This window comes from Pogoniulus pusillus, chromosome 16 (assembly GCF_015220805.1).
Source record: "Pogoniulus pusillus isolate bPogPus1 chromosome 16, bPogPus1.pri, whole genome shotgun sequence".
Taxonomy (NCBI): Eukaryota; Metazoa; Chordata; class Aves; order Piciformes; family Lybiidae; genus Pogoniulus; species Pogoniulus pusillus.
Genome location: NC_087279.1, coordinates 2,151,571 through 2,176,520, shown reverse-complemented (window position 1 = coordinate 2,176,520; position 24,950 = coordinate 2,151,571). Strand labels below are relative to the sequence as shown.

General features: G+C 54.6%; 1 protein-coding gene across 1 annotated transcript in view; it reads right to left on the bottom strand.

Annotated features, from left to right (window-relative positions):
* Nucleotides 1-5,456: 5,456 nt before the first annotated feature.
* The window catches only part of IL5RA (interleukin 5 receptor subunit alpha), a 26,251-nt gene continuing 6,757 nt past the window's right edge, over nucleotides 5,457-24,950 (bottom strand). The window contains exons 3-11 of the mRNA XM_064156170.1: nucleotides 24,131-24,276; nucleotides 22,980-23,118; nucleotides 21,140-21,272; nucleotides 20,863-21,053; nucleotides 18,571-18,716; nucleotides 17,309-17,444; nucleotides 14,647-14,743; nucleotides 7,684-7,765; nucleotides 5,457-6,150 (exon numbers count right to left, since the gene is read on the bottom strand). Of these exons, the coding sequence (XP_064012240.1) occupies nucleotides 6,058-6,150; nucleotides 7,684-7,765; nucleotides 14,647-14,743; nucleotides 17,309-17,444; nucleotides 18,571-18,716; nucleotides 20,863-21,053; nucleotides 21,140-21,272; nucleotides 22,980-23,118; nucleotides 24,131-24,276 (1,163 nt within the window). The 3' untranslated portion in view covers nucleotides 5,457-6,057. The remainder of the gene's footprint in view (nucleotides 6,151-7,683; nucleotides 7,766-14,646; nucleotides 14,744-17,308; nucleotides 17,445-18,570; nucleotides 18,717-20,862; nucleotides 21,054-21,139; nucleotides 21,273-22,979; nucleotides 23,119-24,130; nucleotides 24,277-24,950) is intronic.

Below are 24,950 nucleotides of genomic sequence, written 5' to 3'. Positions count from 1 at the left end.
AGCAGTGCCTGCTGGGATTGTCAGCTGAGGTGCTCGGGTTTGGGCGCTGCGACACGAGAGAGATGTGGAGCTGCTGGAGGCCAAATGCCAGGTCAGGTGCATTTGGGTCACAGCAGCCCCAAGCAGTGCTACAGGCTTGGGGCAGTGTGGCTGGAGAGCTGCTTGGCAGAAAGGGATTTGAGGATTGTAATTGACAAGCAGCTGAAGATGAGGCAGCAGTGTGCCCAGGTAGCTGAAGATGAGGCAGCAGTGTGCCCAGGCAGCTGAAGATGAGGCAGCAGTGTGCCCGGGCAGCTGAAGATGAGGCAGCAGTGTGCTCAGGCAGCTGAAGATGAGGCAGCAGTGTGCCCAGGCAGCTGAAGATGAGGCAGCAGTGTGCCCGGGCAGCTGAAGATGAGGCAGCAGTGTGCTCAGGCAGCTGAATCTGAGCCAGCAGTGTGCTCAGGCAGCTGAAGATGAGGCAGCAGTGTGCCCAGGCAGCTGAAGATGAGGCAGCAGTGTGCTCAGGCAGCTGAAGATGAGGCAGCAGCGTGCCCAGGCAGCTGAATCTGAGCCAGCAGTGTGCTCAGGCAGCTGAAGATGAGGCAGCAGTGTGCCCAGGCAGTTGAAGATGAGGCAGCAGTGTGCCCAGGCAGCTGAAGATGAGGCAGCAGCGTGCCCAGGCAGCTGAAGATGAGGCAGCAGCGTGCCCAGGCAGCTGAAGATGAGGCAGCAGTGTGCTCAGACAGCTGAAGATGAGGCAGCAGTGTGCTCAGGCAGCCAAGAAGGCCAATGGCATCCTGGCTGGGATTAAAACTGCTGTGGCCAGCAGCAGGAGGTGATTGTCTCCTTGGACTGGGCTCTGGTGAGGCCACAGCTCGAGTGTTGTGTTCAAGTTTTGGTCACCAGAACACAAGAGAGAGGTGGAGGTGCTGGAGCAGGTCCAGAGAAGGGCAACAAAGCTGAGGAAGGACCTGGAGAGTAAATTCGATGAGGAGCGACTGAGGAAGCTGAGGATGGTTAGTGTGAGGAAGAGGAGGCTGAGGGGAGACCTCTACCACTACCTGAAGGGACATTGTGGAGAAGCTGCTGCTGGGCTCTGCTCACAGGTAAGTGAAGACAGAAGAAGGGGGAATGGCCTCAAGCTGAGGCTGGGGAGGTTTAGACTGGACATTAGGAAGGAGTTTCTTGTGGAGAGAGTGCTCAGGGCCTGGAATGAGCTGCCCAGGGAGGTGGTGCAGTCCCCCAGCCTGGCTGTGTTTCAGAGTGGTTTGGATGTGGTGCTTGGGGCTATGGTTTGAGATGACTCTTGCAGAGTAGGGTTCTAGGTTGGACTTGGTGCTCCTGAGGGGCTTAGGGCTCTGTTTAAGGGTGGTTTGGATGTGGTGTTTGGGGCTATGGTTTAAGATGACTCTTGTAGAGTAGGGTTCTAGGTTGGACTTGGTGCTCCTGAGGGGCTTAAGGCTGTGTTTCAGGGTGGTTTGGATGTGGTTCTTAAGGCTATGGTTTAAGGTGAACCTTGCAGAGTAGGGTTCTAGGTTGGACTTGGTGCTCCTGAGGGGCTTTGCCAGCCTGGCTGTTGCTGTGTGGTTCTGTGGCTCCAGCAGGCAGTGTGTGCTAGGATGAGGGCTGATGGTTTGCAGCCAGAAGGGAGATTGAGAGTGGAGATGAGGGAGAAATTCTTGGCAGTGAGGCCAGGGAGACACCAGCACAGCTTGCCCAGGCTGTGGCTGCTCCTTCCCTGGAGGTGTTCACAGCCAGGCTGGATGAGGCCTTGGGCAGCCTGGACTTGGTGATCCTGAGGAGCTTTGCCAACCTGCATGTCTCTGTGATTCTGAGGTGAAGCTATGGAAGGAAAATTGGTTTGAGGCAAAACTGCCTGGAGGCAGGAAAAAATAATGAGGTTATTTATACATGGAAGTGGAGAATGGTTTGGGCTGGAAGGGTCCTCCAAAGCTCATCCTGTCCAATCCCCTGCACTCAGCAGGGACATCCTCCACTAGAGCAGGTTGCTCACAGCCTTGTCCAGCTTCACCTTGAATATCTCCAGGGATGGGGCCCCTGGTACCTCCCTGGGCAACCTGTTGCAGTGTTCAGCAGCCTCCTGGTGCAGAACTTGTTCCTCACAGCCAGTCTCAATCTGCTCTGCTCTCATTTCAAACCATTGCCCTTGTCCTGTCCCTGCAGGCCTCTGCAAACAGTCCCTCTGCAGCCTGCTTGTAGCCCCTTCAGATACTGGAAGGCAGCTCTTAGGTCTCCCTGGAGTCCTCTCTTCTCCAGCTCCCTCAGCCTGTCCTTGTAGCAGAGATGTTCCAGCCCCTTGATGATCTTTGTGGTCCTCCTCTGGATCTGCTCCATCCTCTCTGATTTAATTCTGCATCCAAAACTGACCCAGAAAGAAAGCATCTGGATGGATGCATTTGGGGTGACAATGTCTAACTGTGTAACATGACTTCTCCAAGCTCATGTGGGCTGCTGCTTGGAATGAAGCCTCTGCAGCTTGAGAAGAGTGGAATGAGAGAAGGAAGGGAAGAGCCAAATGAAAGGACTGAACTCATCCACCCTCCTCACTGCTGGTGGTCTGAGCACAGCCACCGGCAGCAGCAGCTCCAGCATGAGCATCAGCGACCTGCACCCAGAGCAGAGCCTCCTCCAGGTACAGCCCAGCTTGTCTGGATTTCCTCCTGGGTTTCTGGGGCTTGGGGGAGCTCCTCACCAAAGCTGGTGAAGGGTGTAGGGGCCAAGTCTTACGAGGAGCAGGTGAGGGAAGTGGGATTCTTTAGCTGGGAGGAGCACCAGGAGGTGCAAACTCTGCCTTCCCAGGCTGTGCTTTGGTGCAGCTGAGGATGTTTATTAGTGTCTGCCAAGTTCTGGTCTTTTTTTTTTCCCTTCTTTTCTTTGTTCTTTTTCTTTCCCCCTCAAGTTTTAATCTCTTGTGCCAGGATGCATCAATGATCCCTTCTTGTCTTTCTGCAGATGCTGCCAGCTGATCTTTGACTTAATCACCCATGTTGGGAAGGACCTCCAAGGGGCATCCAGCCCAACACCTCTGCAGTCAGCAGGGACATCCTCAACTAGATCAGGTTACCCAGAGCCTCACCTGGACTATCTCCAGGGATGGGGCCTCAACCACTGATGTCAAAGGTAAGACCCTGCCAAGAAGCCTTGGACTGAAAATGAGCCAACTGTGAGTCTCCTCCCATCCCATGAGCACCTGTGTGGGCAGCTGGGCTCTATTTGGACTCTATTTCAGAGCCCACTGTGAACTCCTCATTCTGAAGGGAGTGTGAGGACCTCAGCTGAAGCTCCTGTGTCACACTGAACTCAGGGTCCTGCACCTTGGCTGAGCCCCACACAGGGCTGAGCCACCACAACCTCTCTGGCTTCACACAGGGCCAAAAGCTTGGAGGGTGTTAAAGGCTCAGGGAAGCCAAGATGCCAAAACATGCCAGATTTATTCTGCAGAGAGTACAAATCTTACAGGGAAGGCTAAAAGCCAAAAATCCAACAAATCTTCCCAAAGCAGGAGAGGAATAAGCAGCAAGGACACCACTGGGCAGGGAGGGCACAGGAGGAGAGAGGTGCAGCAGGCATCAGGGCAGCTCTGGCTGAGTGTCCTTGTCCACACAAACTACCTCAGCACAGGCATTTTTACCAAGATCTCAGAACTTCACAGGAAAATCAGAGAGTCACAGAGGGGTAGAGGTTGGAAGGGACCTCTGGAGATAGAATCAGAGAGTCATAGAATGGTTTAGGTTGGAAGGGACCTCTGGAGATAGGATAAGAGTCATAGAATGGTTTAGGTTGGAAGGGACCTCTGGAGATAGAATCAGAGTCATAGAATGGTTTAGGTTTGAAGGGAACTCAAAGCTCAGCCAGTTCCAACCTCCTGCCATGGGCAAGGAACACCTCACACTAGAACAGGTTGCTCAAGGCCTCATCCAGCCTGGCTTTGGACACCTCCAGGGAGGTTGTGGAGCACAGAAGCACCCAATGTGATCAAAGATCACATTGGGTGCTTCTGTGCTCCACAACCTCCCTGGGCAACCTGTGCCAGTGTCTCCCCACCCTCAACCTGTGCCAGTGTCTCACCACCCTCAACCTGTACCAGTGTCTCACCTCCTTCACCCTTCCTAGCATCCAGTTTCAATCTCCCCTCTGCCACTTCAAACCCATTCCTCCTCCTCCTGTCACAACAAGTCCTTGTCATTAGTCCCTCCCCAGGCCTCCTGTAGCCCACTTCAGCTCCTGCAAGGCCACTCCAAGGTCTCCTGGAAGCCTTCTCCTCTCCAGGCTGCAGAGCCCCAACTCTCTCAGCCTGTGCTCAGAGCAGAGCTGCTGCAGCCCTCTGAGCACACAGACACGAAGAGTGTTGAGCTTGAGGCTGCAAGGTGCCAGCTGTGGGCAGTGTGCTGCTGGTGCACACAAAAGCAGCAAGGCAAAAGGAGTGAGACCCTCCCTCGGTGTACATCACCTGCAGAAGCAAACCAACCTTGGCCCACAAAAATCCAGGGGCTTTGGGGGGTTACAATGTCCAGAGTGGCTGCTGTGGCGATGGAGAAAGCAAGGTGGAAGGGCTTTGGCTCACTACAGGAGGGACACTTCCTCCAGCAGTGGGTTGGGTTTGCATGGATGTTCTTCAGGTTAGCTGCTGGGGTCAGACAGCTCCACCACAAACTGCACCAGGGAAGGCCAACTGTGGGGCCTCTCTCCCAGGAGCGATCTGCTGCAGCTGCACAGCGCTGCAGGTGACAGCTCCGGGATGCTCCACAGCTTCTTTTAAGCCTTTTCTTTGCCTCAGCTTCTTTCCTTGGCTTTCTTTCTCTTCCTCCCTCTCCTCCTCCTTCTCCTCCCCTCCTCCTCCTTCTCCTCCTCCTTCTCCTCCTCCTTCTCCTCCTCCTTCTCCTCCTCCTTCTCCTCCTCCTTCTCCTCCTCCTTCTCCTCCTCCTTCTCCTCCTCCTTCTCCTCCTCCTTCTCCTCCTCCTTCTCCTCCTCCTTCTCCTCCTCCTCCTCCTTCTCCTTCTCCTCCCCTCCTCCTCCTCTCCTCCTCCTCTCCTCCTCCTCCTCCTCCCCTCCTCCTCTTCTTCTTCTTCTTTTCTCCTCCTCATCACCTCCTCCTCCTCTCCTCCTCTCCTTTTCCTCCTCCTCCTCCTCTTTCTCCTCCTCCTCCTCCTCACCTCCTCCTTTCATCCTCCTCCTCCTCTCCTCCTCCTCTCCTTCCCCTCTCCTTCCCCTCTCCTTCCCCTCTCCTTCCCCTCTCCTTCCCCTCTCCTTCCCCTCTCCTTCCCCTCTCCTTCCCCTCTCCTTCCCCTCTCCTTCCCCTCTCCTTCCCCTCTCCTTCCCCTCTCCTTCCCCTCTCCTTCCCCTCTCCTTCCCCTCTCCTTCCCCTCTCCTCTCCTCCTCCTCGCCTCGCTGCCTCCTCTTCCTCCTCGTCCTCCTCCTCCTCCTCCTCCTCCTCTCCCCTCAGTGCTACAGACCATGGCTGGGCCCCTGGCTGCCAGAGACAGGCTGTGCCCAGCCCCACTTTGCATTTTGCATCTCGAGTTGTCACAAAAGCAAACGGCAGAAGGTGGAGCTGCCAACCAGGGAAGGGGCTGGGGGGGAAGGACAAAAAAAAACCTTATCTCTTTCCAGAATGTTCTTTTCCCCTGCACAGCCTTTGTGCCACATACTTAAACTCCCTGGTTTAAGTTTAAGCAGTTTGGTTCAATTTGGGCTGCATCTTGTTGTTGTTGAGCAGCTTCTTCTGCAAGGCACCTGGTGGAAGCAAGTCCCACTGCAAACACCACTGCAGCACAGGTGACCACGAAGCTCCTTTGAGTGATGCTGGGGGACGTGCTGGGCCAGCCCTGCCAGCCTTGCAGCCTCTCAGAAGACAGAGTCATGGAGGGCACTGCAGCAGATGTGACCACGAAGCTCCCTTGAGTGATGCTGGGGGATGTGCTGGGCCAGCTCTGCCAGCCCTGCAGCCTCTCAGAAGACAGAGTCATGGAGGGCACTGCAGCAGAGGTGACCACGAAGCTCCCTTGAGTGATGATGGGGGATGTGCTGGGCCAGCCCTGCCAGCCCTGCAGCCTCTCAGAAGACAGAGTCATGGAGGGCACTGCAGCAGAGGTCTTCAGCCAGGCTGCCCAGCTCGGTCTCTGTCTCGCTGGTGCAGGTTTGTGCCCTCTGGAAAGCAAGCACAGCTTTTAGCTGCTGGGCTGGGAGCTGAACTGAGCTCATCAACTAAACTGGGCTAAGGAAGGAGGTTGTTTGACTCCAACCCCCCTGCTGTGGGCAGGGACACATCTCACCAGCCCAGGCTGCCCAAGGCCTCATCCAGCCTGGCTGTGAACACCTCCAGGGAAGGAGCAGCCACAGCCTGGGCAAGCTGTGCTGGTGTCTCCCCAGCCTCACTGCCAAGAATTTCTTCCTCATCTCCACTCTCAATCTCCCTTCTGGCTGCAAACCATCAGCCCTCATCCTAGCACACACTGCCTGCTGGAGCCACAGAACCACACAGCAACAGCCAGGCTGGCAAAGCCCCTCAGGAGCTCCAAGTCCAACCTAGAACCCTACTCTGCAAGGTTCACCTGAAACCACAGCCCTAACCACCACATCCAAACCACCCTTAAACACAGCCAGGCTGGGGGACTGCACCACCTCCCTGGGCAGCTATTCCAGTCCCTGACCACTCTCTCCATGAAAAACATTTACTTGATGTCCCTGTACATCTTTCCTGCAGGTCCCCTTTAACTCCTGGAAGGCCACTAGAAGGTGTTCCCAGAGCTTTCTCCTGGGATAAGTTTCAAGCTGAGGCATTTAAGAGGGATTCACCCAAGACATTCTGTGAGGTAAGAGCTGAGAAAGGGCATTGAGGCTACCAGAGGAGTTTCAGCTGCTGAAGTTAGGAGGAAGTTGTTATCATAGAGAGTGATTGGCATTGGAATGGGCTGCCCAGGGAGGTGGTGGAGTCACTGTCCCTGGAGGTGCTGAAGCCAAGCCTGGCTGGGGCACTCAGTGCCATGGTCTGGTTGGTTGGGCAGGGCTGGGTGCTAGGTTGGACTGGCTGAGCTTGGAGCTCTCTTCCAACCTGGCTGATTCTGTGATTCATCCAGAGCTGCTCATCACTCTGCCTCTCACAGCCTCCTGCAGCCACAGAAGTCTGTCCCCAGCTTTCTGATGAGTCCCTTTAAGTACTAAAAGACCACCAAAAGGTCTCCCTGGAGCTTTCTCTCCTCTAGGCTGTGCAACCCCAACTCTCTCAGCCTGTCCTCACAGCAGAGCTGCTGTAGCCCTCTCAGCATCTTGGTGGCCTCCTCTGGCCTGGCTGCAACACTTCCATGTGCTGCTTGTGCTGGGGGCTGCAGAACTGCCCCCAGGACTGCAGGTGGGGTCTGAGGAGAGCAGAGCCAAGGGGCAGAATCCCTTCCCTTGCCCTGCTGCCCACACTGCTCTTGCTGCAGCCCAGCACAGGGTTCCCTTCTTAGTCAGAGCTGTCCCTGCCACTGCATTAACTGCCCCCATTTTGCACATCCTGCACTGGGCAATGCCACCTCAGCTCACTTGGAGAAGGGAAAAGGTTTTGAACTGAGCAGTTGCAAACTCTGAGCCTTGCAGCAAAAGAGCAGCACCAATAAAGCAGAAATCATTCCCTCCAGTTAAGAAAAAAGAACCAAACCCCAAAGCCAACAAAATAATGACCCAAGTGGTTGGGTTTACCTCATAGATGTTGGAAAAAGGATCTCTGAACTTGTTGCTGGGTGTTGGAATGGGTGGGAAGAGTTTGCTCCAGAGGTGGTTCCTGCGAGGAGACAGCAGTGGAAGGATGGTGAAGGATTGCTCTTTGTGGTGGATAGAATCAGAGCATGGGTTAGGTTGGAAGGGACCTGAAGGATCAACCAGTTCCAGGGATGTAGGCAGGGACATCTCCCACTAGATCAGGTTGCTCAAGGCCTCATCCAGCCTGGACTTCAACACCTCCAGGGAGGTTGTGGAGCACAGAAGCACCCAATGTGATCTTTGATCACATTGGGTGCTTCTGTGCTCCACAACCTCCCTGGGCAACCTGTGCCAGTGTCTCACCACCCTCAACCTGTGCCAGTGTCTCACCACCCTCAACCTGTGCCAGTGTCTCACCACCCTCACTTCTTCCTCACATCCAATTTCAATCTCCCCTCTGCCACTTCAAACCTATTCCTCCTCCTCCTCCTCCTCTCATTACAAGACCTCTGTCAATAGTTCCTCCCCAGTGCTCCTGTAGCCCCTTTCAGACACTGCAAGGCCACTCCAAGCTCTCCTGGAAGCCTTCTCTTCTCCAGGCTGCACAGCCCCAACTCTCTCAGCCTGTGCTCAGAGCAGAGCTGCTGCAGCCCTCTCAGCACCTTGGTGGCCTCCTCTGCACTGGCTCCAGCAGTTCCATGTCCTGCTTGTGCTGGGGGCTGCAGAACTGCCCCCAGGGCTGCAGGTGGGGTCTGAGGAGAGCAGAGCCACGGGGCAGAATCCCCTCCCTTGCCCTGTGCCCACACTGCTCTTGCTGCAGCCCAGCACAGGGTTGTGTCTGGGCTGCACTCACACTGCAGGCTCCTGTGGAGCTTTGCATCAGCCCAGACCCCCAGGTCCTGTTCCTCATGACAATGATGACAAGCAGAATGTGCTCAGCCCCTGGAGGAGACACCACCAGCAGCCCTCCTGCCCCCTCCCACTCAGTCAGCAGCAGGTTCAAACAGGGGCCAGGTCCAGCAGAAGACCCCCTGAGGACCGGGCAGGTGTGCTGCTGCTCCTCCCTGGACCCTGGGGGCATGCAGATGGCAGAGAAGTGAGCTGCTGCTCTCCCCCAGCACAGTGCAGCAGAGAGCTGAGGCAGAAGGTCTGATCCAGGGGGACACTGCCCTGGCATTTAACAGCCAGCAACAGGCCTGTCTTGGAGAGAAATTAATTGCTCTGATCTGTCTGTTCACACTCCTGCTCTTCCCAGGGGCTGCACTGTCATGTACCTTGTTTGGACAGCCAAGACAGGGCTGCCTCTTGCTCAGGCTTGGGTTTCTGGACATAATCTGCTCCTGTCTTGTGCTGGGAGAGCAACTGCAAATAATTGTGTGCCCAGGGAAGAGGAGGCAGGGGCCAGGAGCAGAGATGGCTGACAGTAAGTGGTGTAATAACTCATCCTGCTAAGCCCCTTGGAGATGCTCCTTCCCTGCCTGACACTCTTTAGCCTGGCTGGAGCACACAGCCCTGTGCATTTGGGTGGCAGCAGAGTGCTGCAGGCTGAACTTTTTTCTTGTCTTTGATCCCTCCCAGAGCAGAGCTTTGACATTTCCATCACCAGCACACAGGCACCACGGCCAAACAGGGACAGATGTTAACAGCAGCTTGGCCTGAGTGGAGATCTGGGACTTTAGCCCAGGATTAGCATCCAGCAGCTGCTGTGTGGGGCAGGCCTGACACTCCTGGAGCAGGGGCCAAGGTCAGTAGCCACGAAGCAGTGGCCAAGGTGTGCAGCCCCAGCAGATCTGCCCCTCTGCCCAGTTCCCCTGGCTGCTGTCTGAGGTAGCTCAGTGCTTATGTCCTTCTGATTTCTTCTTCTTCCAAAAGCTGGCTGAGCTCTGTCAAGTTTTCCTTGGGCCTTTTAATTGTCCTCACCAAAGAGGAGAGGAGGAGGAATATTTTCTGACTGTCATCTTGATAGAATCACAGAATGGTTCAGGTTGGAAGGGACCTCAAAGCTCAGCCACAGGCAGGGACACCTCCCACTAGAACAGGTCACTCAAGGTCTCATCCAGCCTGGCCTTGAACACCTCCAGGGAGGTTGTGGAGCACAGAAGCACCCAATGTGATCTTTGATCACATTGGGTGCTTCTGTGCTCCACAACCTCCCTGGGCAACCTGTGCCAGTGTCTCCTCACCCTCAACCTGTGCCAGTGTCTCCCCACCCTCAACCTGTGCCAGTGTCTCACCACCCTCAACCTGTGCCAATGTCTCACCACCCTCAACCTGTGCCAGTGTCTCACCACCCTCACTGGCAAGAGCTTCTTCCTAGCATCCAGTTTCAATCATAGCATGGTCTGGGTTGGAAGGGACCTCCAAAGCTCATCCAGTCCAACCCCTCTGCAGCTCAACAGGGACATCCTCCACTAGAGCAGGTTGCTCAGAGCCCTCTCAAGCCTCACCTGGAGTATGTCCAGGGATGGGGACCCAACCACCTCCCTGGGCAGTTTGGAGCTAAACCTTCCTGGCTGAGCTGCTGCTGCTCATCCAGCCCAACCTAGCACCCAGCCAGACCATGGCACCAAGTGCCCCATCCAGGCTTGGCTTCAACACCTCCAGCCACAGCCACTCCACCACCTCCCTGGGCAGCCCATTCCAGTGCCAATCACTCTCTCTGCCAACAACTTCCTGACAACATCCAGCCTCAACCTGCCCTGGCACAGCTTGAGGCTGTGTCCCCTTGTTCTGTTGCTGCTTGCCTGGCAGCAGAGCCCAACCCCACCTGGCTACAGCCTCCCTGCAGGCAGCTGCAGGCAGCAATGAGCTCTGCCCTGAGCCTCCTCTGCTGCAGGCTGCACACCCCCAGCTCCCTCAGCCTCTCCTCACAGAGCTGTGCTCCAGGCCCCTCCCCAGCCTTGCTGCCCTTCTCCTAAGGTCCATCTGGTTTCACCTGCACTTTATTTCAGCTCTGAGTGTGGTTGGGATTTCTGCTCCCTCTGTGCAACTTCACCCCCAAGGTCTGGGTTAGTTTGGCAGGGAGTTGTGCTGGTCACCAGACAGAGCTTTGGAGGGAGCCACTTCCAAATGCTTTATTGAGTCAGCCAAAAGCATAAAGCTCCACCTTGCTTGGGGATGGAAGCCCCTAAGGTGTAGGGAGGTGTAGGAAGGCCCAAGAGAAGGAGGCAGAAGCACTGTGATGTCCACGGGGGCTGCTTGCCCCTCAGGCTCTGCAGGGAGGCGTTGCTGGGCTGGTGACAGTGGTGGCCTCAGAATGGTCTCGTTCATTTTGGCAGGACACTGAAAAGTTGGAGCAAAGATCTTGTCACACAAAGGTGTTCCAGTTCCCTCTGCTTGCCTCTGCACAGCTTAGAGCTCAGCCCTTTGCTGTCAGTGCTGCTGGGACCTTCAGGCTCCAGGAACGCTCCAGGGGCCCCTCCAGCCCTGGCTGGCAGCTGCACAGCCTCCAGCTGCTGTGCTGGGGCTGCCCTGCTGCTGCCTGCTGCTTTGCCCACAGCCTGGGGCATGAAATGGCCCAAGAGAAGTGAGCAAGGGAACAAGTCCCTTCCCCTCTTCTAAGCACTACAATGATTGGTCCTGCTGTAGGGTAGGGTGTCCCTGCCCATGGCAGGGGGCTTGGAACTAGGTGATCCTTGTGGTCCCTTCCAACCCTGCCTGATCCTGTGATGTCCCCAGGACACTGTAGTGCCTTTCCTCCTGGCTCACTGTGGTGTTCTCCAAGTGACTTCCCTGGGGACAGTGGGTGTGGACTGGAGTGGGGTGAAGAAGAGGGAGAGGGAGCTGGGGGAGGTTGGGATGACCACACTGGTTTCAGGGCATGGAGGGCTAGGAAGCATCCTTGTGTCAGTGAAGGGGAGAGCAGCTGAGAGCCCTGCACTGGGCACTGCTGAGGCCACACTGCAAATCCTGGGTCAGATTTGGACTCCCACTGCAAGAAGGACATTGAGGAGCTGGAGCAGGTCCAGAAAAGGGCAAGGAAGCTGGGGAAGGGTCTGGAAAAAAGGGCTGGGGAGGAGCAGCTGAGGGAAATGGGGGTGTGCAGCCTGGAGAAGAGGAGGCTGAGGGCAGAGCTCATTGCTCTCTACAGCTCCCTGGCTGGAGCCAGGAGGGAGTTGGGCTCTGCTCTCTAGGATCAGGTGATAGGAAGAGAGGAAATGGCCTGAAAGTGCACCAGGGGAGGTTCAGGTTGGAGAGGAGGGAAAATTCCTTTGGTGCAAGAGTGGTCAGGGACTGGCACAGGCTGCCCAGGGTGGCAGTGGAGTCCCCATGCTTAGGGGTGTGCACAGAAGGCATGCCCATGGCACCTGGGGCCATGGTTTAGTGGCCATGGTGGGGTTGGGTTGCTGGTTGGACTCAGTGACTTTAGAGGTCTTTGCCCAGCTGTTGCTCTGTGATTTAAGTGTTGAACTGCCTCCTCCTGTGGGCTCCCCTCCAGCAGAACAGGTTGTCTATCCCAAGGCACTGCCTGGGGAAGCACAGAAGATGCTCAGCCCTGAAGGCAGAGGCCAGATGAGGAACACATTCAAGTGGGCTTTCGACCACGCCAGTAACTCCCTCAGCTGCTGAGAGCAAGAGGAGGAAAAGCCCTTCCCAAAGAGTCCCAGCAGGCCACTTTGCCTTGCAGCATTCCTCCCCAGGGCTGAGTGTACCTCTGGTGCCTGCAGCCAGCAGGAAGCACAGAGGGAAATTTATGGAGCTCTTTGCTGTAATGCCTGATAATGGCCTCAGAGCTCATGGAACCTGCACAGGTTCTGTGTTTTCCACTGCACAGCCTCACTTCATGAATTTTCAAGAGCAGTAAAAAGTGAGAGTCCTAATGGAAGTGTGGGCTAGGGAACCTGCTCCATTTGTCTTGCTCTAACATCTGCAGGTGCAACAAATGAGCAGGCTAAGCTCTGCCTTCCATCGTCTCACACCTCCCAGCTCCTCCCCAGGCACAGAAGTGGCAAGGATGCTGAGCAAGAGGCAGCTTGGGAAGGGTGGAGGACAGGCAGCAGCTGTGTGGAATTCGGTGCAGCAGGCAGAGGAATTTTAATCACTCCAGCAAGGCTGGGCTGGGCCTTTGGCTGCCAGGGAATTGCTTTGGTGCTGTAACAAGTGTGGCCAGCAGGACAAGGCAGAGTTTTCCTACCCTCTGTGCTGCCCTAGTGAGGCCACAGCTGGAGGCCTGGGGCCAGATCTGGCTCCCCAGGGCAAGAGAGACAGAGAACTGCTGGGGAGGGTCCAGGGGAGGCTGCAGAGCTGCAGAGGGGCCTGGAGCAGCTCTGGGAGCAGCACAGGCTGAGAGCCCTGGGGCTGAGAGCCTGCAGAAGAGCAGCCCCAGAGGGCAGCTGAGCAATGCTCAGCAAGAGGGAAAGGAGCTGTGGGGGACAAGAGGCTGGGGCCAAGCTCTGCTCAGTGCTGCCCAGGCACAGCACAAGGGGCACTGGGCACAGACTGGAGCCCAGGAGGTTGCATCTGAAGAGGAGGAGAAAGTTGTTTGTTGTGAGGGTGCTGGAGGCCTGGAGCAGGCTGCCCAGAGAGGCTGTGGAGTGTCCTGGTGTGGAGAGCTTCCAGGCTGACCCTGGACAAGCTGCTGGGGGTGACCCTGCTGCAAGAGGGGAGCTGGACTGGCTGATGTCCAGAGGTCCCTTCCACCTCCCACCCCGTGCTGGGATTCTGTGGTGCCAGGCAGAGAGCAGCTCCTGGAAGCAGGCAGTGCAGCTGCACTAGGGAAAGCTACCTTCACTTCAGCTGCTGTGCTGAAGCTCTGTAACTGCATTAGCAGAGCATTTTAATGCTGTTCTTCGAGCAAAGTCTTCCCCTGTGGCTGTTCCTCCTCCTGTGCCTGTTTCAGGATGGCCACAGCAGATAACTTCCCAATGTTCAAACCCTTGGCAGAACTCCACAGGAAAAGGTGGAGCAGTTTGGTTGCCACAGCCTGGTGTTGGAGCTGGGGGGGCTTTGGTGTTCTGCTGTCCCAGAGAGAGGGGAGAGAGCTGCTGGAGATGATGCCAGAGCTACACACAGAGAAGTCAACCCAGGAAAGCATCAGTGCTGGAAGTGGAGGGTGTCCCTGCTGCCTGCAGGGGGGGTGGGACTCTGTGACCTTTGGAGGTCCCTTCCACCCCAAACCAATCTGTGATTCTGTGTGGGGAGGTTTCACACAGTCAGAGGATGGGTTAGGTTGGAAGGGACCTCAAGGATCAGCCAGTTCCAACCCCCCACCATAGGCAGGGACACCTCCCACTAGAACAGGTCACCCAAGGCTTCACCCAACCTGGCCTTGAACAGCTCCAGGGAGGTTGTGGAGCACAGAATCACCCAATGTGATCTTTGATTTCCTCACAGGGCTGTGCTCCAGGCCCCTCCCCAGTCTTGGTGCCCTTCTCTGGACACCCTGCACTTGGCCTTGTTCAGTCTCGTCCCCGTGGCCTCTGCCCACCCATCCAGCCTGGCCAGGTCCCTCTGCAGAGCTCTTCTACCCTCCAACAGCTCCACAGCTGCTCCTAGCTTGGTGCCATCTGCAAACTCACTACTGCTGGACTCAATGCCCTGCTCCAGCTCATCAGTAAAGATATTGAACATGTCTGTGCCCAGCACTGATCCCTGAGGCACCCCATCAGTGCCAGCTGCATGTGGCACCATTCACCACCAGTCCCTGTGCCCAGCCCTCCAGCCAGTTCTTGACCCATATCAGAGTGAGTCTGCCCAAGCCAGGAGCTGCCAGCTGTGCCAGGAGCTTGTTGTTAAGGATGTTAATTGATGTTGTTAACTGATGTTAATGTTGATCATTAATGAGCCCAATGATGACTTTTCAAGTCCTTTTGCTTTGTGCAATTCCACCTGCACAGCAAAAACACTCAGGACCCTTTCCTTAAGCAAAAGCTCACAGCACCACCCCCCAGCCCTCCCCAGCCACCTGCTGAACACCTCAAGCTTAGGCACACTGTGATCAAGGAGCAAGATAATGATACTTACATCTTGCATATGACAGCAGCAAGCAGGAAGGCACAGCACATGGACACACAGAGCACAGTGAGAATCCAGACTGTGGGGTCCTCCAGCTTGGTTTGTCCTGAATGTCAAGGAGACAAAGAAAGGAAAAGAAGAAATCAAATCCCTTCTTTTGGTGCAGGTGATCCCAAATATGCTCTGGCAAAAGGTTTGCTCAGCTGCTTTGAGTCATAGAATGTCAGGGGCTGGAAGGGACCTCCATGATTATATTCAGCTCTCCAAGGAACAGGCAAGCAAAGTCTTGGCATCTACCACCAGAAAGGAAGCTCAGAGCTCCAAGGCTAATTTTGATGGGACCAATTTGCCATTGGAATGGGCTGCCCAGGGAGGTGGTGGAGTGACCATGCCTGGAGGTGTTGAAGCCAAGCCTGGCTGGGGCACTTAGTGCCATGGTCTGGTTGGTTGGGCAGGGCTGGGTGCTAGGTTGGGCTGGGTGAGCTTGGAGCTCTCTTCCAACCTGGCTGATTCTGTGATTCTATTCTGATTTTTCTCATTTGAACAATAAATTGCTTTTCTTTTGACAGGAAGGAGAGAACAGGATGAGAAGCATGAGGAGTCAGGCACACCAGAAGGATGATGTGGCCCCTGGAACTGCCACCCTGTGACAGGCTGGAAGAGTTGGGATTGTTCAGCCTGGAGAAAGGGCTCCAAAGTGGTCAGTCAGCAAGGTGGGGACAGAGTCTTTAGCAGGGCCTCTTGTGACAGGACAAGAGGAGATGGCTTGGACTAAAAGGGACTGGAGAGAAGGAAGAAATGTTTTACACTGAGGGTGGTGAGACCCTGACCCAGGTTGCCCAGAATCCCTACCACCATTGCAGGTCAGGTTGTGACCTGTGCCACCTGCTCTAGATACTGCAATACAAGTTCATAGAACCAGCCAGGCTGGAAGAGAGCTCCAAGCTCAGCCAGCCCAACCCAGCACCCAGCCCTGCCCTATCAACCAGCCCATGGCACTAAGTGCCCCAGCCAGGCTTGGCTGCAACACCTCCAGGCACAGCCACTCCAGCAGTCCTCTCCAGCTCCTCTAGTTGGGCATGTCCCTGCTGCCTGCAGGAGGGATGGACTGGATGACCTTTAAATGTCCTCTGGGATTCATCAGAGCACTTCCAGGCAGGTGCATGAGGCTCACTTCTGTTCCTCAGTGAGCTCTCTGGTCAGCCCCCTCTGCCCTGGGGGAGTGCTCAGGTCGCTGAGCCTCTCTTCCCAAGAGCTCACCGCTGCCGTGGAGCCAGGTGGGAGGAAGGAGAAGGGAAGAGCTAGAGCAGCAGCAGCAGCAGGTTTGTATTTCCCAGCAGAGCTGCAAGGCAGTAAAGAGGAGAGTGCAAGGGGGTGGTTTGTGTTAGTGAAACCCAGGAAGTTAGGAAACTCCAGAGATAAGAGCAAGGGAGGATGTCTAAAGAAAGAGCTGATAACGTGCTGTGATAAGGAAACTGCCACTGCCAGCAACACATCTCCAGCAAGCAGCAAGCACAGAGCAAAGGGGAGCAGATGATCATGCTCCAAAGGTGCCACAGCAATGCTCTTCCCTACCCCCCCCACAACCAGTACTGAAGAGTTCAGATAGCTCCAGTAAAGGAACAGCAGAGAAGATCACTCCTGTGAACTTCCAGCATGGACACCATGGTGCATGCCAGGGGTACACAAGGGAGAACTAAGTAAAGCCACTAAAGGGCCTGACCCAGAGCTAGCCTTGGGCCAACTTAAAGCAGTGTGTACAAAGTACACTGCCTGTAACCAGCTCCACATGGCCACAACGAGGCTGCACCTCCAATCCTGGGCTCAGATTTGGGCTCCCACTGCAAGAAGGATATTGAGGGGCTGGAGCATGTCCAGAGAAGGGCAAGGAAGCTGAGGAAGGGTCTGGAAAGAAGGGCTGGGGGGAAACAGCTGAGGGAGCTGGAGAAGAGGAGGCTGAGGGCAGAGCTCATTGCTCTCTACAGCTCCCTGGCTGGAGCCAGGTGGGAGTTGGGCTCTGCTCTCTAGGATCAGGTGATAGGAAGAGAGGAAACAGCCTGAAAGTGCACCAGGGGAGGTTCAGGTTAGAGAGGATGGAAAATTCCTTTGGTGCAAGAGTGGTCAGGGACTGGCACAGGCTGCCCAGGGGGGTGATGGAGTCCTCATGCCTGGAGGTGTGCAAGAAAGGTGTGGCCATGGCACCTGGGGACAGGGTTTGATGGCCATGGGAGGTTGGGTTGAAGGTTGGACTGGATGAGCTTAGAGATCACACCTCAAATCCTGGGCTCAGTTTAGTGCCCCTCACTCCAAGACAGACATTGAGGGGCTGGAGCAGGTGCAGAGAAGGGCAAGGAAGCTGGGAATGGTCTGGAGAGCAGGGTTGAGGAGGAGCAGCTGAGGGAGCTGCTGGAAGTTGGACTGGATGGTGCTAGAAGGCTTTTCCAACCCAAACAGTTCTATGGCTCTGCAAGTTTGCTTGGGAGGGATTTGATTTGATGTTTAAGGGACCAGAGATTCATCTTGCCCTGGCATTAACAAATCAGCTTCTTCCTTCAGACACCTGTTTTCCTGCCTGCAGTTCCAATCTCTTGGTGTTGCTGCTGGTTAGGCAGCATTTGCTTTCCAGCAGGGCAATCCCATCCCCTGCAGGACAGCAGCAGATCCTCCTTACCCACAGAGAGGATTTCACTCCAGTCACTCCAAACCCCTCTTGGACGACAGATGTGATGGTTTGCTCTTACTCTTAGGGAGTACCTGCTGGTAACATCAATGGATGACCTGAAGCTGTTGGAGGAGATCTTGGATATCTGTCAGGAAAACAACAGTGCATAGAATCATAGAACCATGGAATCAGAGAGTCATAGAACCACAGAACCTGAGAAACATAGAACCATGGAATCATAGAACCTGAGAATCATAGAACCATGGAATCAGAGAGTCATAGAACCACAGAACCTGAGAAACATAGAACCATGGAATCATAGAACCTGAGAATCATAGAACCATGGAATCAGAGAGTCATAGAGCCATAGAACCTGAGAAACATAGAACCATGGAATCATAGAACCTGAGAATCATAGAACCATGGAATCAGAGAGTCATAGAACCACAGAACCTGAGAATCATAGAACCATGGAATCAGAGAGTCATAGAGCCATAGAACCTGAGAATCATAGAGCCATGGAAACATAGAGTCATAGAACCATAGAGTCATAGAACCTTGGAATCATAGAACCATGGAATCATAGAACCATAGAACCTGAGAATCATAGAACCATGGAATCACAGAACCTGAGAGTCATAGAATCATAGAACCAAGCAGGTTAGAAGAGACCTCCAAGCTCAGCCAGTCCAACCTAGCACCCAGCCCTGTCCAACCAACCAGAGCACGGCACTAAGTGCCCCAGCCAGGTTTGGCTTCAACATCTCCAGCCATGGCCACTCCACCACCTCCCTGGGCAGCCCATTCCAATGCCAATCACTCTCTCTGGCAACAACTTCCTAACAACATCCAGCCTAGACCTGCCCTGGCACAACTTGAGGCTGTGTCCCCTTGTTCTGGTGCTGGCTGCCTGGCAGCAGAGCCCAACCCCACCTGGCTACAGCCTCCCTGCAGGCAACTGCAGACAGCAATGAGCTCTGCCCTGAGCCTCCTCTGCTGCAGGCTGCACACCCCCAGCTCCCTCAGCCTCTCCTCACAGGGCTGTGCTCCAGGCCTTTCCCCAGCCTTGCTGCCCTTCTCCAAACACCTTCCAGCACCTCAACAGCTCTCTTGAATTGAGGAGCCCAGAACTGGACACAGCACTCCAGGGGTGGCCTGAGCAGTGCTGAGCACAGAAGAGAAAAACTCTTTTTCTTCCATCAGGCTGCAAGAGGCAGGAGAGGCAGAGCCAGGCAGACTGTGCAGTAGTTGGGCAGCAGAGAAGCAATTACCTGTTTGTTCCCTGACTTCCAATTGAAGAGGTAAAATTCATATTCAAAACACTCTTTAGGGAAAGGAGAAATTGGCTTCTCCCACGTGGCCAGAAGATCATTTTGCTCCAGGACTACACTGACATTTCTGGGAACATTCACTCTCTCTGCAAAAAAAAACCTTCTCTTGGTAAGTTATTTATAGAGCAAAGTTAACATTAATAATTGAGGCATTTTCTGACCTGGGAGTGTAGCCAAATAGCAAGAATCCTTGAACTGATTGCACATTTTGCACTGGAAAGAGAAAGATTTAAGAGCAATATCTACATAGGGAGGGGGATAGTCTTAAAAATCCAACAGCTCTAGGGGAATAGATTGATGGAGGGTGGGGGATGGTGACAAATCCAACAGCTCTAGGGGAATAGATTGGTGGAGGGTGGGGGTGGTGAACAATCCAACAGCTCTAGGGGAATAGATTGGTGGAGGGTGGGGGATGGTGACAAATCCAACAGCTCTAGGGAAATAGATTGGTGGAGGGTGGGGGATGGTGACAAATCCAACAGCTCTAGGGGAATAGATTGGTGGAGGGTGGGGGATGGTGAACAATCCAACAGCTCTAGGGGAATAGATTGGTGGAGGGTGGGGGGTGGTGAACAATCCAACAGCTCTAGGGGAATAGATTGGTGGAGGGTGGGGGGTGGTGAACAATCCAACAGCTGTAGGAAAATAAATTGCTGAGGGGTTGTTGGTGGTGACAAATCCAACAGCTGTAGGGACATAGACTGATGGGGAGTGGAGGTGGTGGTGAACCATCCAACAGCTCGAGGGAAATAGATTGCTGAGAGGTTGGTTGTTGGTGGTGACAAATCCAGCAGCTGTAGGAAAATAAATTGCTGGGGAGTTGGTGGTAGTGAAAAATCCAACAGCTGTAGGAAAATAGATTGCTGAGGGGTTGGTGGTGGTGACAAATCCAACAGCTCTAGGGAAATAGATTGCTGGGCAGTGGTGGTGGTGACAAATCCAACAGCTCTAGGGAAATAGATTGCTGAGGGGTTGGTGATGCTGACAAATCCAACAGCTCTAGGGAAATAGATTGCTGGGGGGAGAGGGTAGTGAATTAATTAAAGTGTAAGAGTTAAAAGCATTCATAATAAGAAATTCAAATCAAATGTATTAAATTGTGAACTGAAAGGATGACAGTGATGATTGAACAGTTAGAACATTGACTTTCAGGGGGGAAATAAATATATATGTATTAGATGTAAGCAAGATGGGATGGGATGGGATGGGATGGGATGGGATGGGATGGGATGGGATGGGATTGAACTGAACAAGGCCAAGTGCAGGGTTCTGCACTTTGGCCACAACAACCCCAAGCAACACTACAGGCTGGGGACAGAGTGGCTGAGAGCAGCCAGGCAGAGAGGGAGCTGGGGGTGCTGGCAGAGAGGAGCTGAAGAGGAGGCAGCAGTGCCCAGGTGGGCAGCAGAGCCAATGGCATCCTGGGCTGGCTCAGGAGCAGTGTGGGCAGCAGGACAAGGGAGCTGCTTCTGCCCCTGTGCTCAGCACTGCTCAGGCCACCCCTGGAGTGCTGTGTCCAGTTCTGGGCTCCTCCATTGCAGAGAGATGCTGAGGTGCTGGAAGGTGTTTGGAGAAGGGCAGCAAGGCTGGGAAGGGGCCTGGAGCACAGCCCTGTGAGGAGAGGCTGAGGGAGCTGGGGGTGTGCAGCCTGCAGCAGAGGAGGCTCAGGGCAGAGCTCATTGCTGCCTGCAGCTGCCTGCAGGGAGGCTGTAGCCAGGTGGGGTTGGGCTCTGCTGCCAGGCAGCCAGCACCAGAACAAGGGGACACAGCCTGAAGCTGTGCCAGGGGAGGTTCAGGCTGGATGTTGTTAGGAAGTTGTTGGCAGAGAGTGATTGGCATTGGAATGGGCTGCCCAGGGAGGTGGTGGAGTGGCTGTGGCTGGAGGTGTTGCAGCCAAGCCTGGCTGGGGCACTTAGTGCCATGGTCTGGTTGGTTGGGCAGGGCTGGGTGCTAGGTTGGGTTTAGAGCTCTCTTCCAACCTGGCTGATTCTATTTCCTCAGTCAACCAGACCATGGCACTAAGTGTCCCATCCAGGCTTTGCTTGAACACCTCCAGGGATGGTGACTCCACCACCTCCCTGGGCAGCCCATTGAAGGGGTCTGTGCAAAAGCAGCAAATCCTTTCTCCCACAGCAAGAATCAGCCAATCCAGCCCCGTATCTCCCTCAGATCTCTCACCAGCCCTGCCAGATGTGCTTAATGGTGGTTCTGTTTTAATGCATTTCTACTCACCAATGGCATTTTGGTTAAATAACTGCTGGAAAGGTTTGATTGCAGCACAGTTGCTGGAGCCATTAATGTGTATCACAATGAGCTGGTCGAGCCCTTCAGCATCAATGTGGGTCACTGGAATCCTGCACTCAATACTCCTGTCCCACTTGTCTTGGATATAATCTTGACACTCTTCAGTGAACATCTCATACCTGAGTTGTTTGTGAGACAGGATGCTCTTGAAAAAGCAAAACCCAGTAACAGTCCCCTGCTGACTGCCAGGGGAGGCAACACCAACCTGTAGAACAGAAAGTACTTGGTGTCTTCTGGTGCCCCTGGGCCAGGCAGCCAACTGCAGTGGAGAGAAACAGTGCTGGAAGTGCTCAGGTGAGTAACACAGGACAGATTCGTGGCAGATGTCTCTGGAGCACCTAGAGGTGAGGAATTGGAAAGCAGAAAGAGAAATCTGATTGAATAGGTGGTGAGAAATTCTCCTTGTGCCACTTAGGCTCCAGTCTTTGATCCACTCTACCTCTGTTACACAACCACAGAGTGTCAGGGCTTGGAAGGGACCTGGAAAGGTCATCCAGCCTCTAACCCCCTGCCAGAGCAGGCTCACGCAGGGCAAAGCACACAGGAACACGTTCAGGTGTGGGTTTGGAAAGTCTCCAGAGAAGGAGACTCCACAACCTCTCTGGGCAGCCTGCTCCAGGGCTCTGCCACCCTCACAGGGAAAAGGCTTTCCCTTATAGTCCAATTGAACCTGCCCTGCTCCAGCTTGCCCCCACTGCCCCTTGTCCTGGCACTGGACATCCCTGCCTCTGTCCTCCCCACACTGCCCTGCACATCTTTAGCAGCAGCAGTGAGGGCAGCCCTCAGGCTCCTCTGCTCCAAGCCTCAGCTCCCTCAGCCTGGCCTCACAGGGAGATGCTCTGCTGCCTTCAGCAGCTTTGTGCCTCTGCGCTGGACTCCTTCAAGCAGTTCCCTGAGGTCCTTCTTGAACTGAGGGCCCTAAAACTGGGCACAGTGAGACCCCAGGGGTCAGGGAAGAAGTGGCTCATCTATATTTTGAGCAGCCAAGTCTAGCTGAGAGGTGTCCCTGCCCATAGGTGATCTCTAAGGTCCCTTCCAAGCTAAGACACTGTGGGATGGTTATGACACATTCAGTTCAGTATCAGTAGTGGTGTGAAACTTCCCCCCCATGGTGGTGAGGAAATTGGGCTGCTTATTTATCTTTGAAATGGCTTTCTCTAAGCCACTGAATTCTGAAAGCAAAACAGAACTGGGCTCTCTCAAGCAGTTCCCTGAGCTCCTTCTTGAATGGAGGGGCCCAGAACTGGACACACTATTCCAGCTGTGGCCCCACCAGGGCAGAGGAGAGCTGGAGGAGAACCTCTCACCACCTACCAACTACACCCCAGGATGCCATTAGCCTTCTTGGCCACAAGGGCACATTGCTGGTTCATGGTCATTGTTCTGTCCACCAGTACCCACAGGTCCTTTGCCTCTGTGCTGCTCTCCAACAGGTCAGGACTCAAGCTACAGTGGTGCTTGGGGCTGCACCATGTGTCCAGTCCACCTATTGCACCATAGACTCAGCCAAGGTTGGAAGAGAGCTCCAAGCTCACCCAGCCCTGGGTCAATCACCCAGACCATGGCACTAAGTGCCTCATCCAGGCTTTGCTTCAACACCTCCAGGGATGGTGACTCCACCACCTCCCTGGGCAGCCCATTCCAATGCCAAACACTCTCTGCCAACAACTTCCTCCTAACACCCACTCACATTGGTCTACCAGCTCAGGATGGAGGAAGATCCCCAAGCAGTGTAAGTAAAGCTGTACCACACAGCACCATCACATATTTCATGGCCACCAGGGCAGTATGATCCTTTAATACCCTAAAGGGGGAGGAAAGTAGGTTATCTTAGAAGATTTTCCTGGGGATTATCCATGTTCTGCAACTCCAGATTGTGCTGCAGGCTCCCCAGGAGCAGAGAAAGGCTTGGGCTAAAGCACTCCATGCTACCGCTGTAGCAGGCTGAGGGGCAAATGCTGTACTCCCTAAGACTCAAACTGTCCCCTTGTGATGTGTGGTCCAGAGAACATCAAACCCAAACCTCAGCCTGCATTCCATCTTACCTGGCAGGGGTGGGAGCTCTTCCTTCACCCACTCACTGCTCAGCTGAAGGCCATCGTGGAGCAGCAAGGTGCGGAGGCAGGCGGAGAAGCCGTTGTGAAGAGCAACTGCCTGGATGCTGTAAGTCCTCCCTGTGTCATACTTGGAACAGAAAACACAGCCAGAGAATGGCTTAGGTTGGAAGGGACATCAAGGGTCAGCCAGTTCCAACCCCCTGCCACAGGCAGGAACACCTCTCACTAGAGCAGGTCACTCAAAGCCTAATTCAGCCTGGCCTTGAGCACCTCCAGGGAGGTTGTGGAGCACAGAGCACAGAATGTGATCAAAGATCAGAGTGAGAGTGACTGGCTCTGGGATGGGCTACCCAGGGAGGTGCTGGAGTGGCCATCTCTGGAGGTGTTGCAGCCAAGCCTGGCTGGGGCACTTAGTGCCATGGTCTGGTTGGTTGGGCAGGGCTGGGTGCTAGGTTGGGCTGGATGAGCTTGGAGCTCTCTTCCAACCTGGCTGATTCTATGATGGATTCACAGAGCGCTCCGGGTGGAAGGGACCTTAAAGATCATCTGCTGCCTGCCATGGGCAGGGATATCTTCCACCAGACCAGGTTGCTAAAGGCCTCATCCAGCCTGGTTTTGAATGTCTAACCTGGTTTTGAATTTCCAAGCTGGTTTTGAATACCCCAGCTGGTTTTGAATACCCAAGCTGGTTTTGAGTCCCTCCAAGAAGGGGATATCCATGACCAACCAATCTGTTCCAGGGTCTCCCCACCCTCTCTCTCAAGAATTTCTTCCTAATCTCCAGTCTAAATCTGCCCCCCTCAACCTTCAACCCATTCTCCCTTGTCCTGTCACCACAAGCCCTTGTAAAAAGTCCCTCCCAGCTCTCCTGTACCCCACTTCAGGTAGTGGAAAGCTGCTCTAGGGTCTCCTTGGAGACCTTAGAGTCCTTGGAGCGCTGGAGAGGTTCCATCTCCTCTCCAAGCTGAACAGCCCCAACTCTGCCACCTGTCCCAGAACAGCTAAAAGGGAACCTCTCCAGTGCTCCCAGGACTTGTTTGTGCTTTAAGAGCATTCAATATGCCAATTGCTCAAGAGACCTGACACCTACTGCAGCTGGTGTGGTGCAGCATGGTTAACCTCCTCAGGGTGCTGCTTACCTCTTCAGGCACGGGGCTGAGGATTTTCACATCATATCTGATAGTGTAGTTCCTTTGTTGCTGCTTAGGGTTTGGTTTCCAGTGCAGAAGTACTTGTGCCAATGCAGAGACTGTGAGGGTGAAGTTAACAGGAGGCAGAAGCTGAACTGTAAGGGAGAAAACAAAAGCCTCCATGGCACGGTGCTGGGTGAGTTGTTTCAAGCAGCAGCTGCTGGCAAGCAGGGAGCAGCACAGGCAAACCATTTTACTATCACATGGGACTGGGGTGGCTCTGCCTGGAGAAAAGGAGGCTGAGGGGACACCACTTTGGCTCTCTGAAACTCCCTAAAAGGAGGCTGGAGTCAGCTGAAGAGACCAATGTCTCTTCTAGAATCACAGAATCAGCCAGGCTGGAAGAGAGCTCCAGGCTCAGCCAGCCCAACCTAGCACCCAGCCCTGCCCAACCAACCAGACCATGGCACTAAGTGCCCCAGCCAGGCTTAGCTGCAACACCTCCAGCCACAGCCACTCCACCACCTCCCTGGGCAGCCCATTCCAATGCCAATCACTCTCTCTGACAACAACTTCCTAACAACATCCAGCCTGAACCTGCCCTGGCACAGCTTGAGGCTGTGTCCCCTTGTTCTGGTGCTGACTGCTTGGCAGCAGAGCCCAACCCCAGCTGGCTACAGCCTCCCTGCAGGCAGCTGCAGACAGCAATGAGCTCTGCCCTGAGCCTCCTCTGCTGCAGGCTGCACACCCCCAGCTCCCTCAGCCTCTCCTCACAGGGCTGTGCTCCAGGCCCCTCCCCAGCCTTGCTGCCCTTCTCCAAACACCTTCC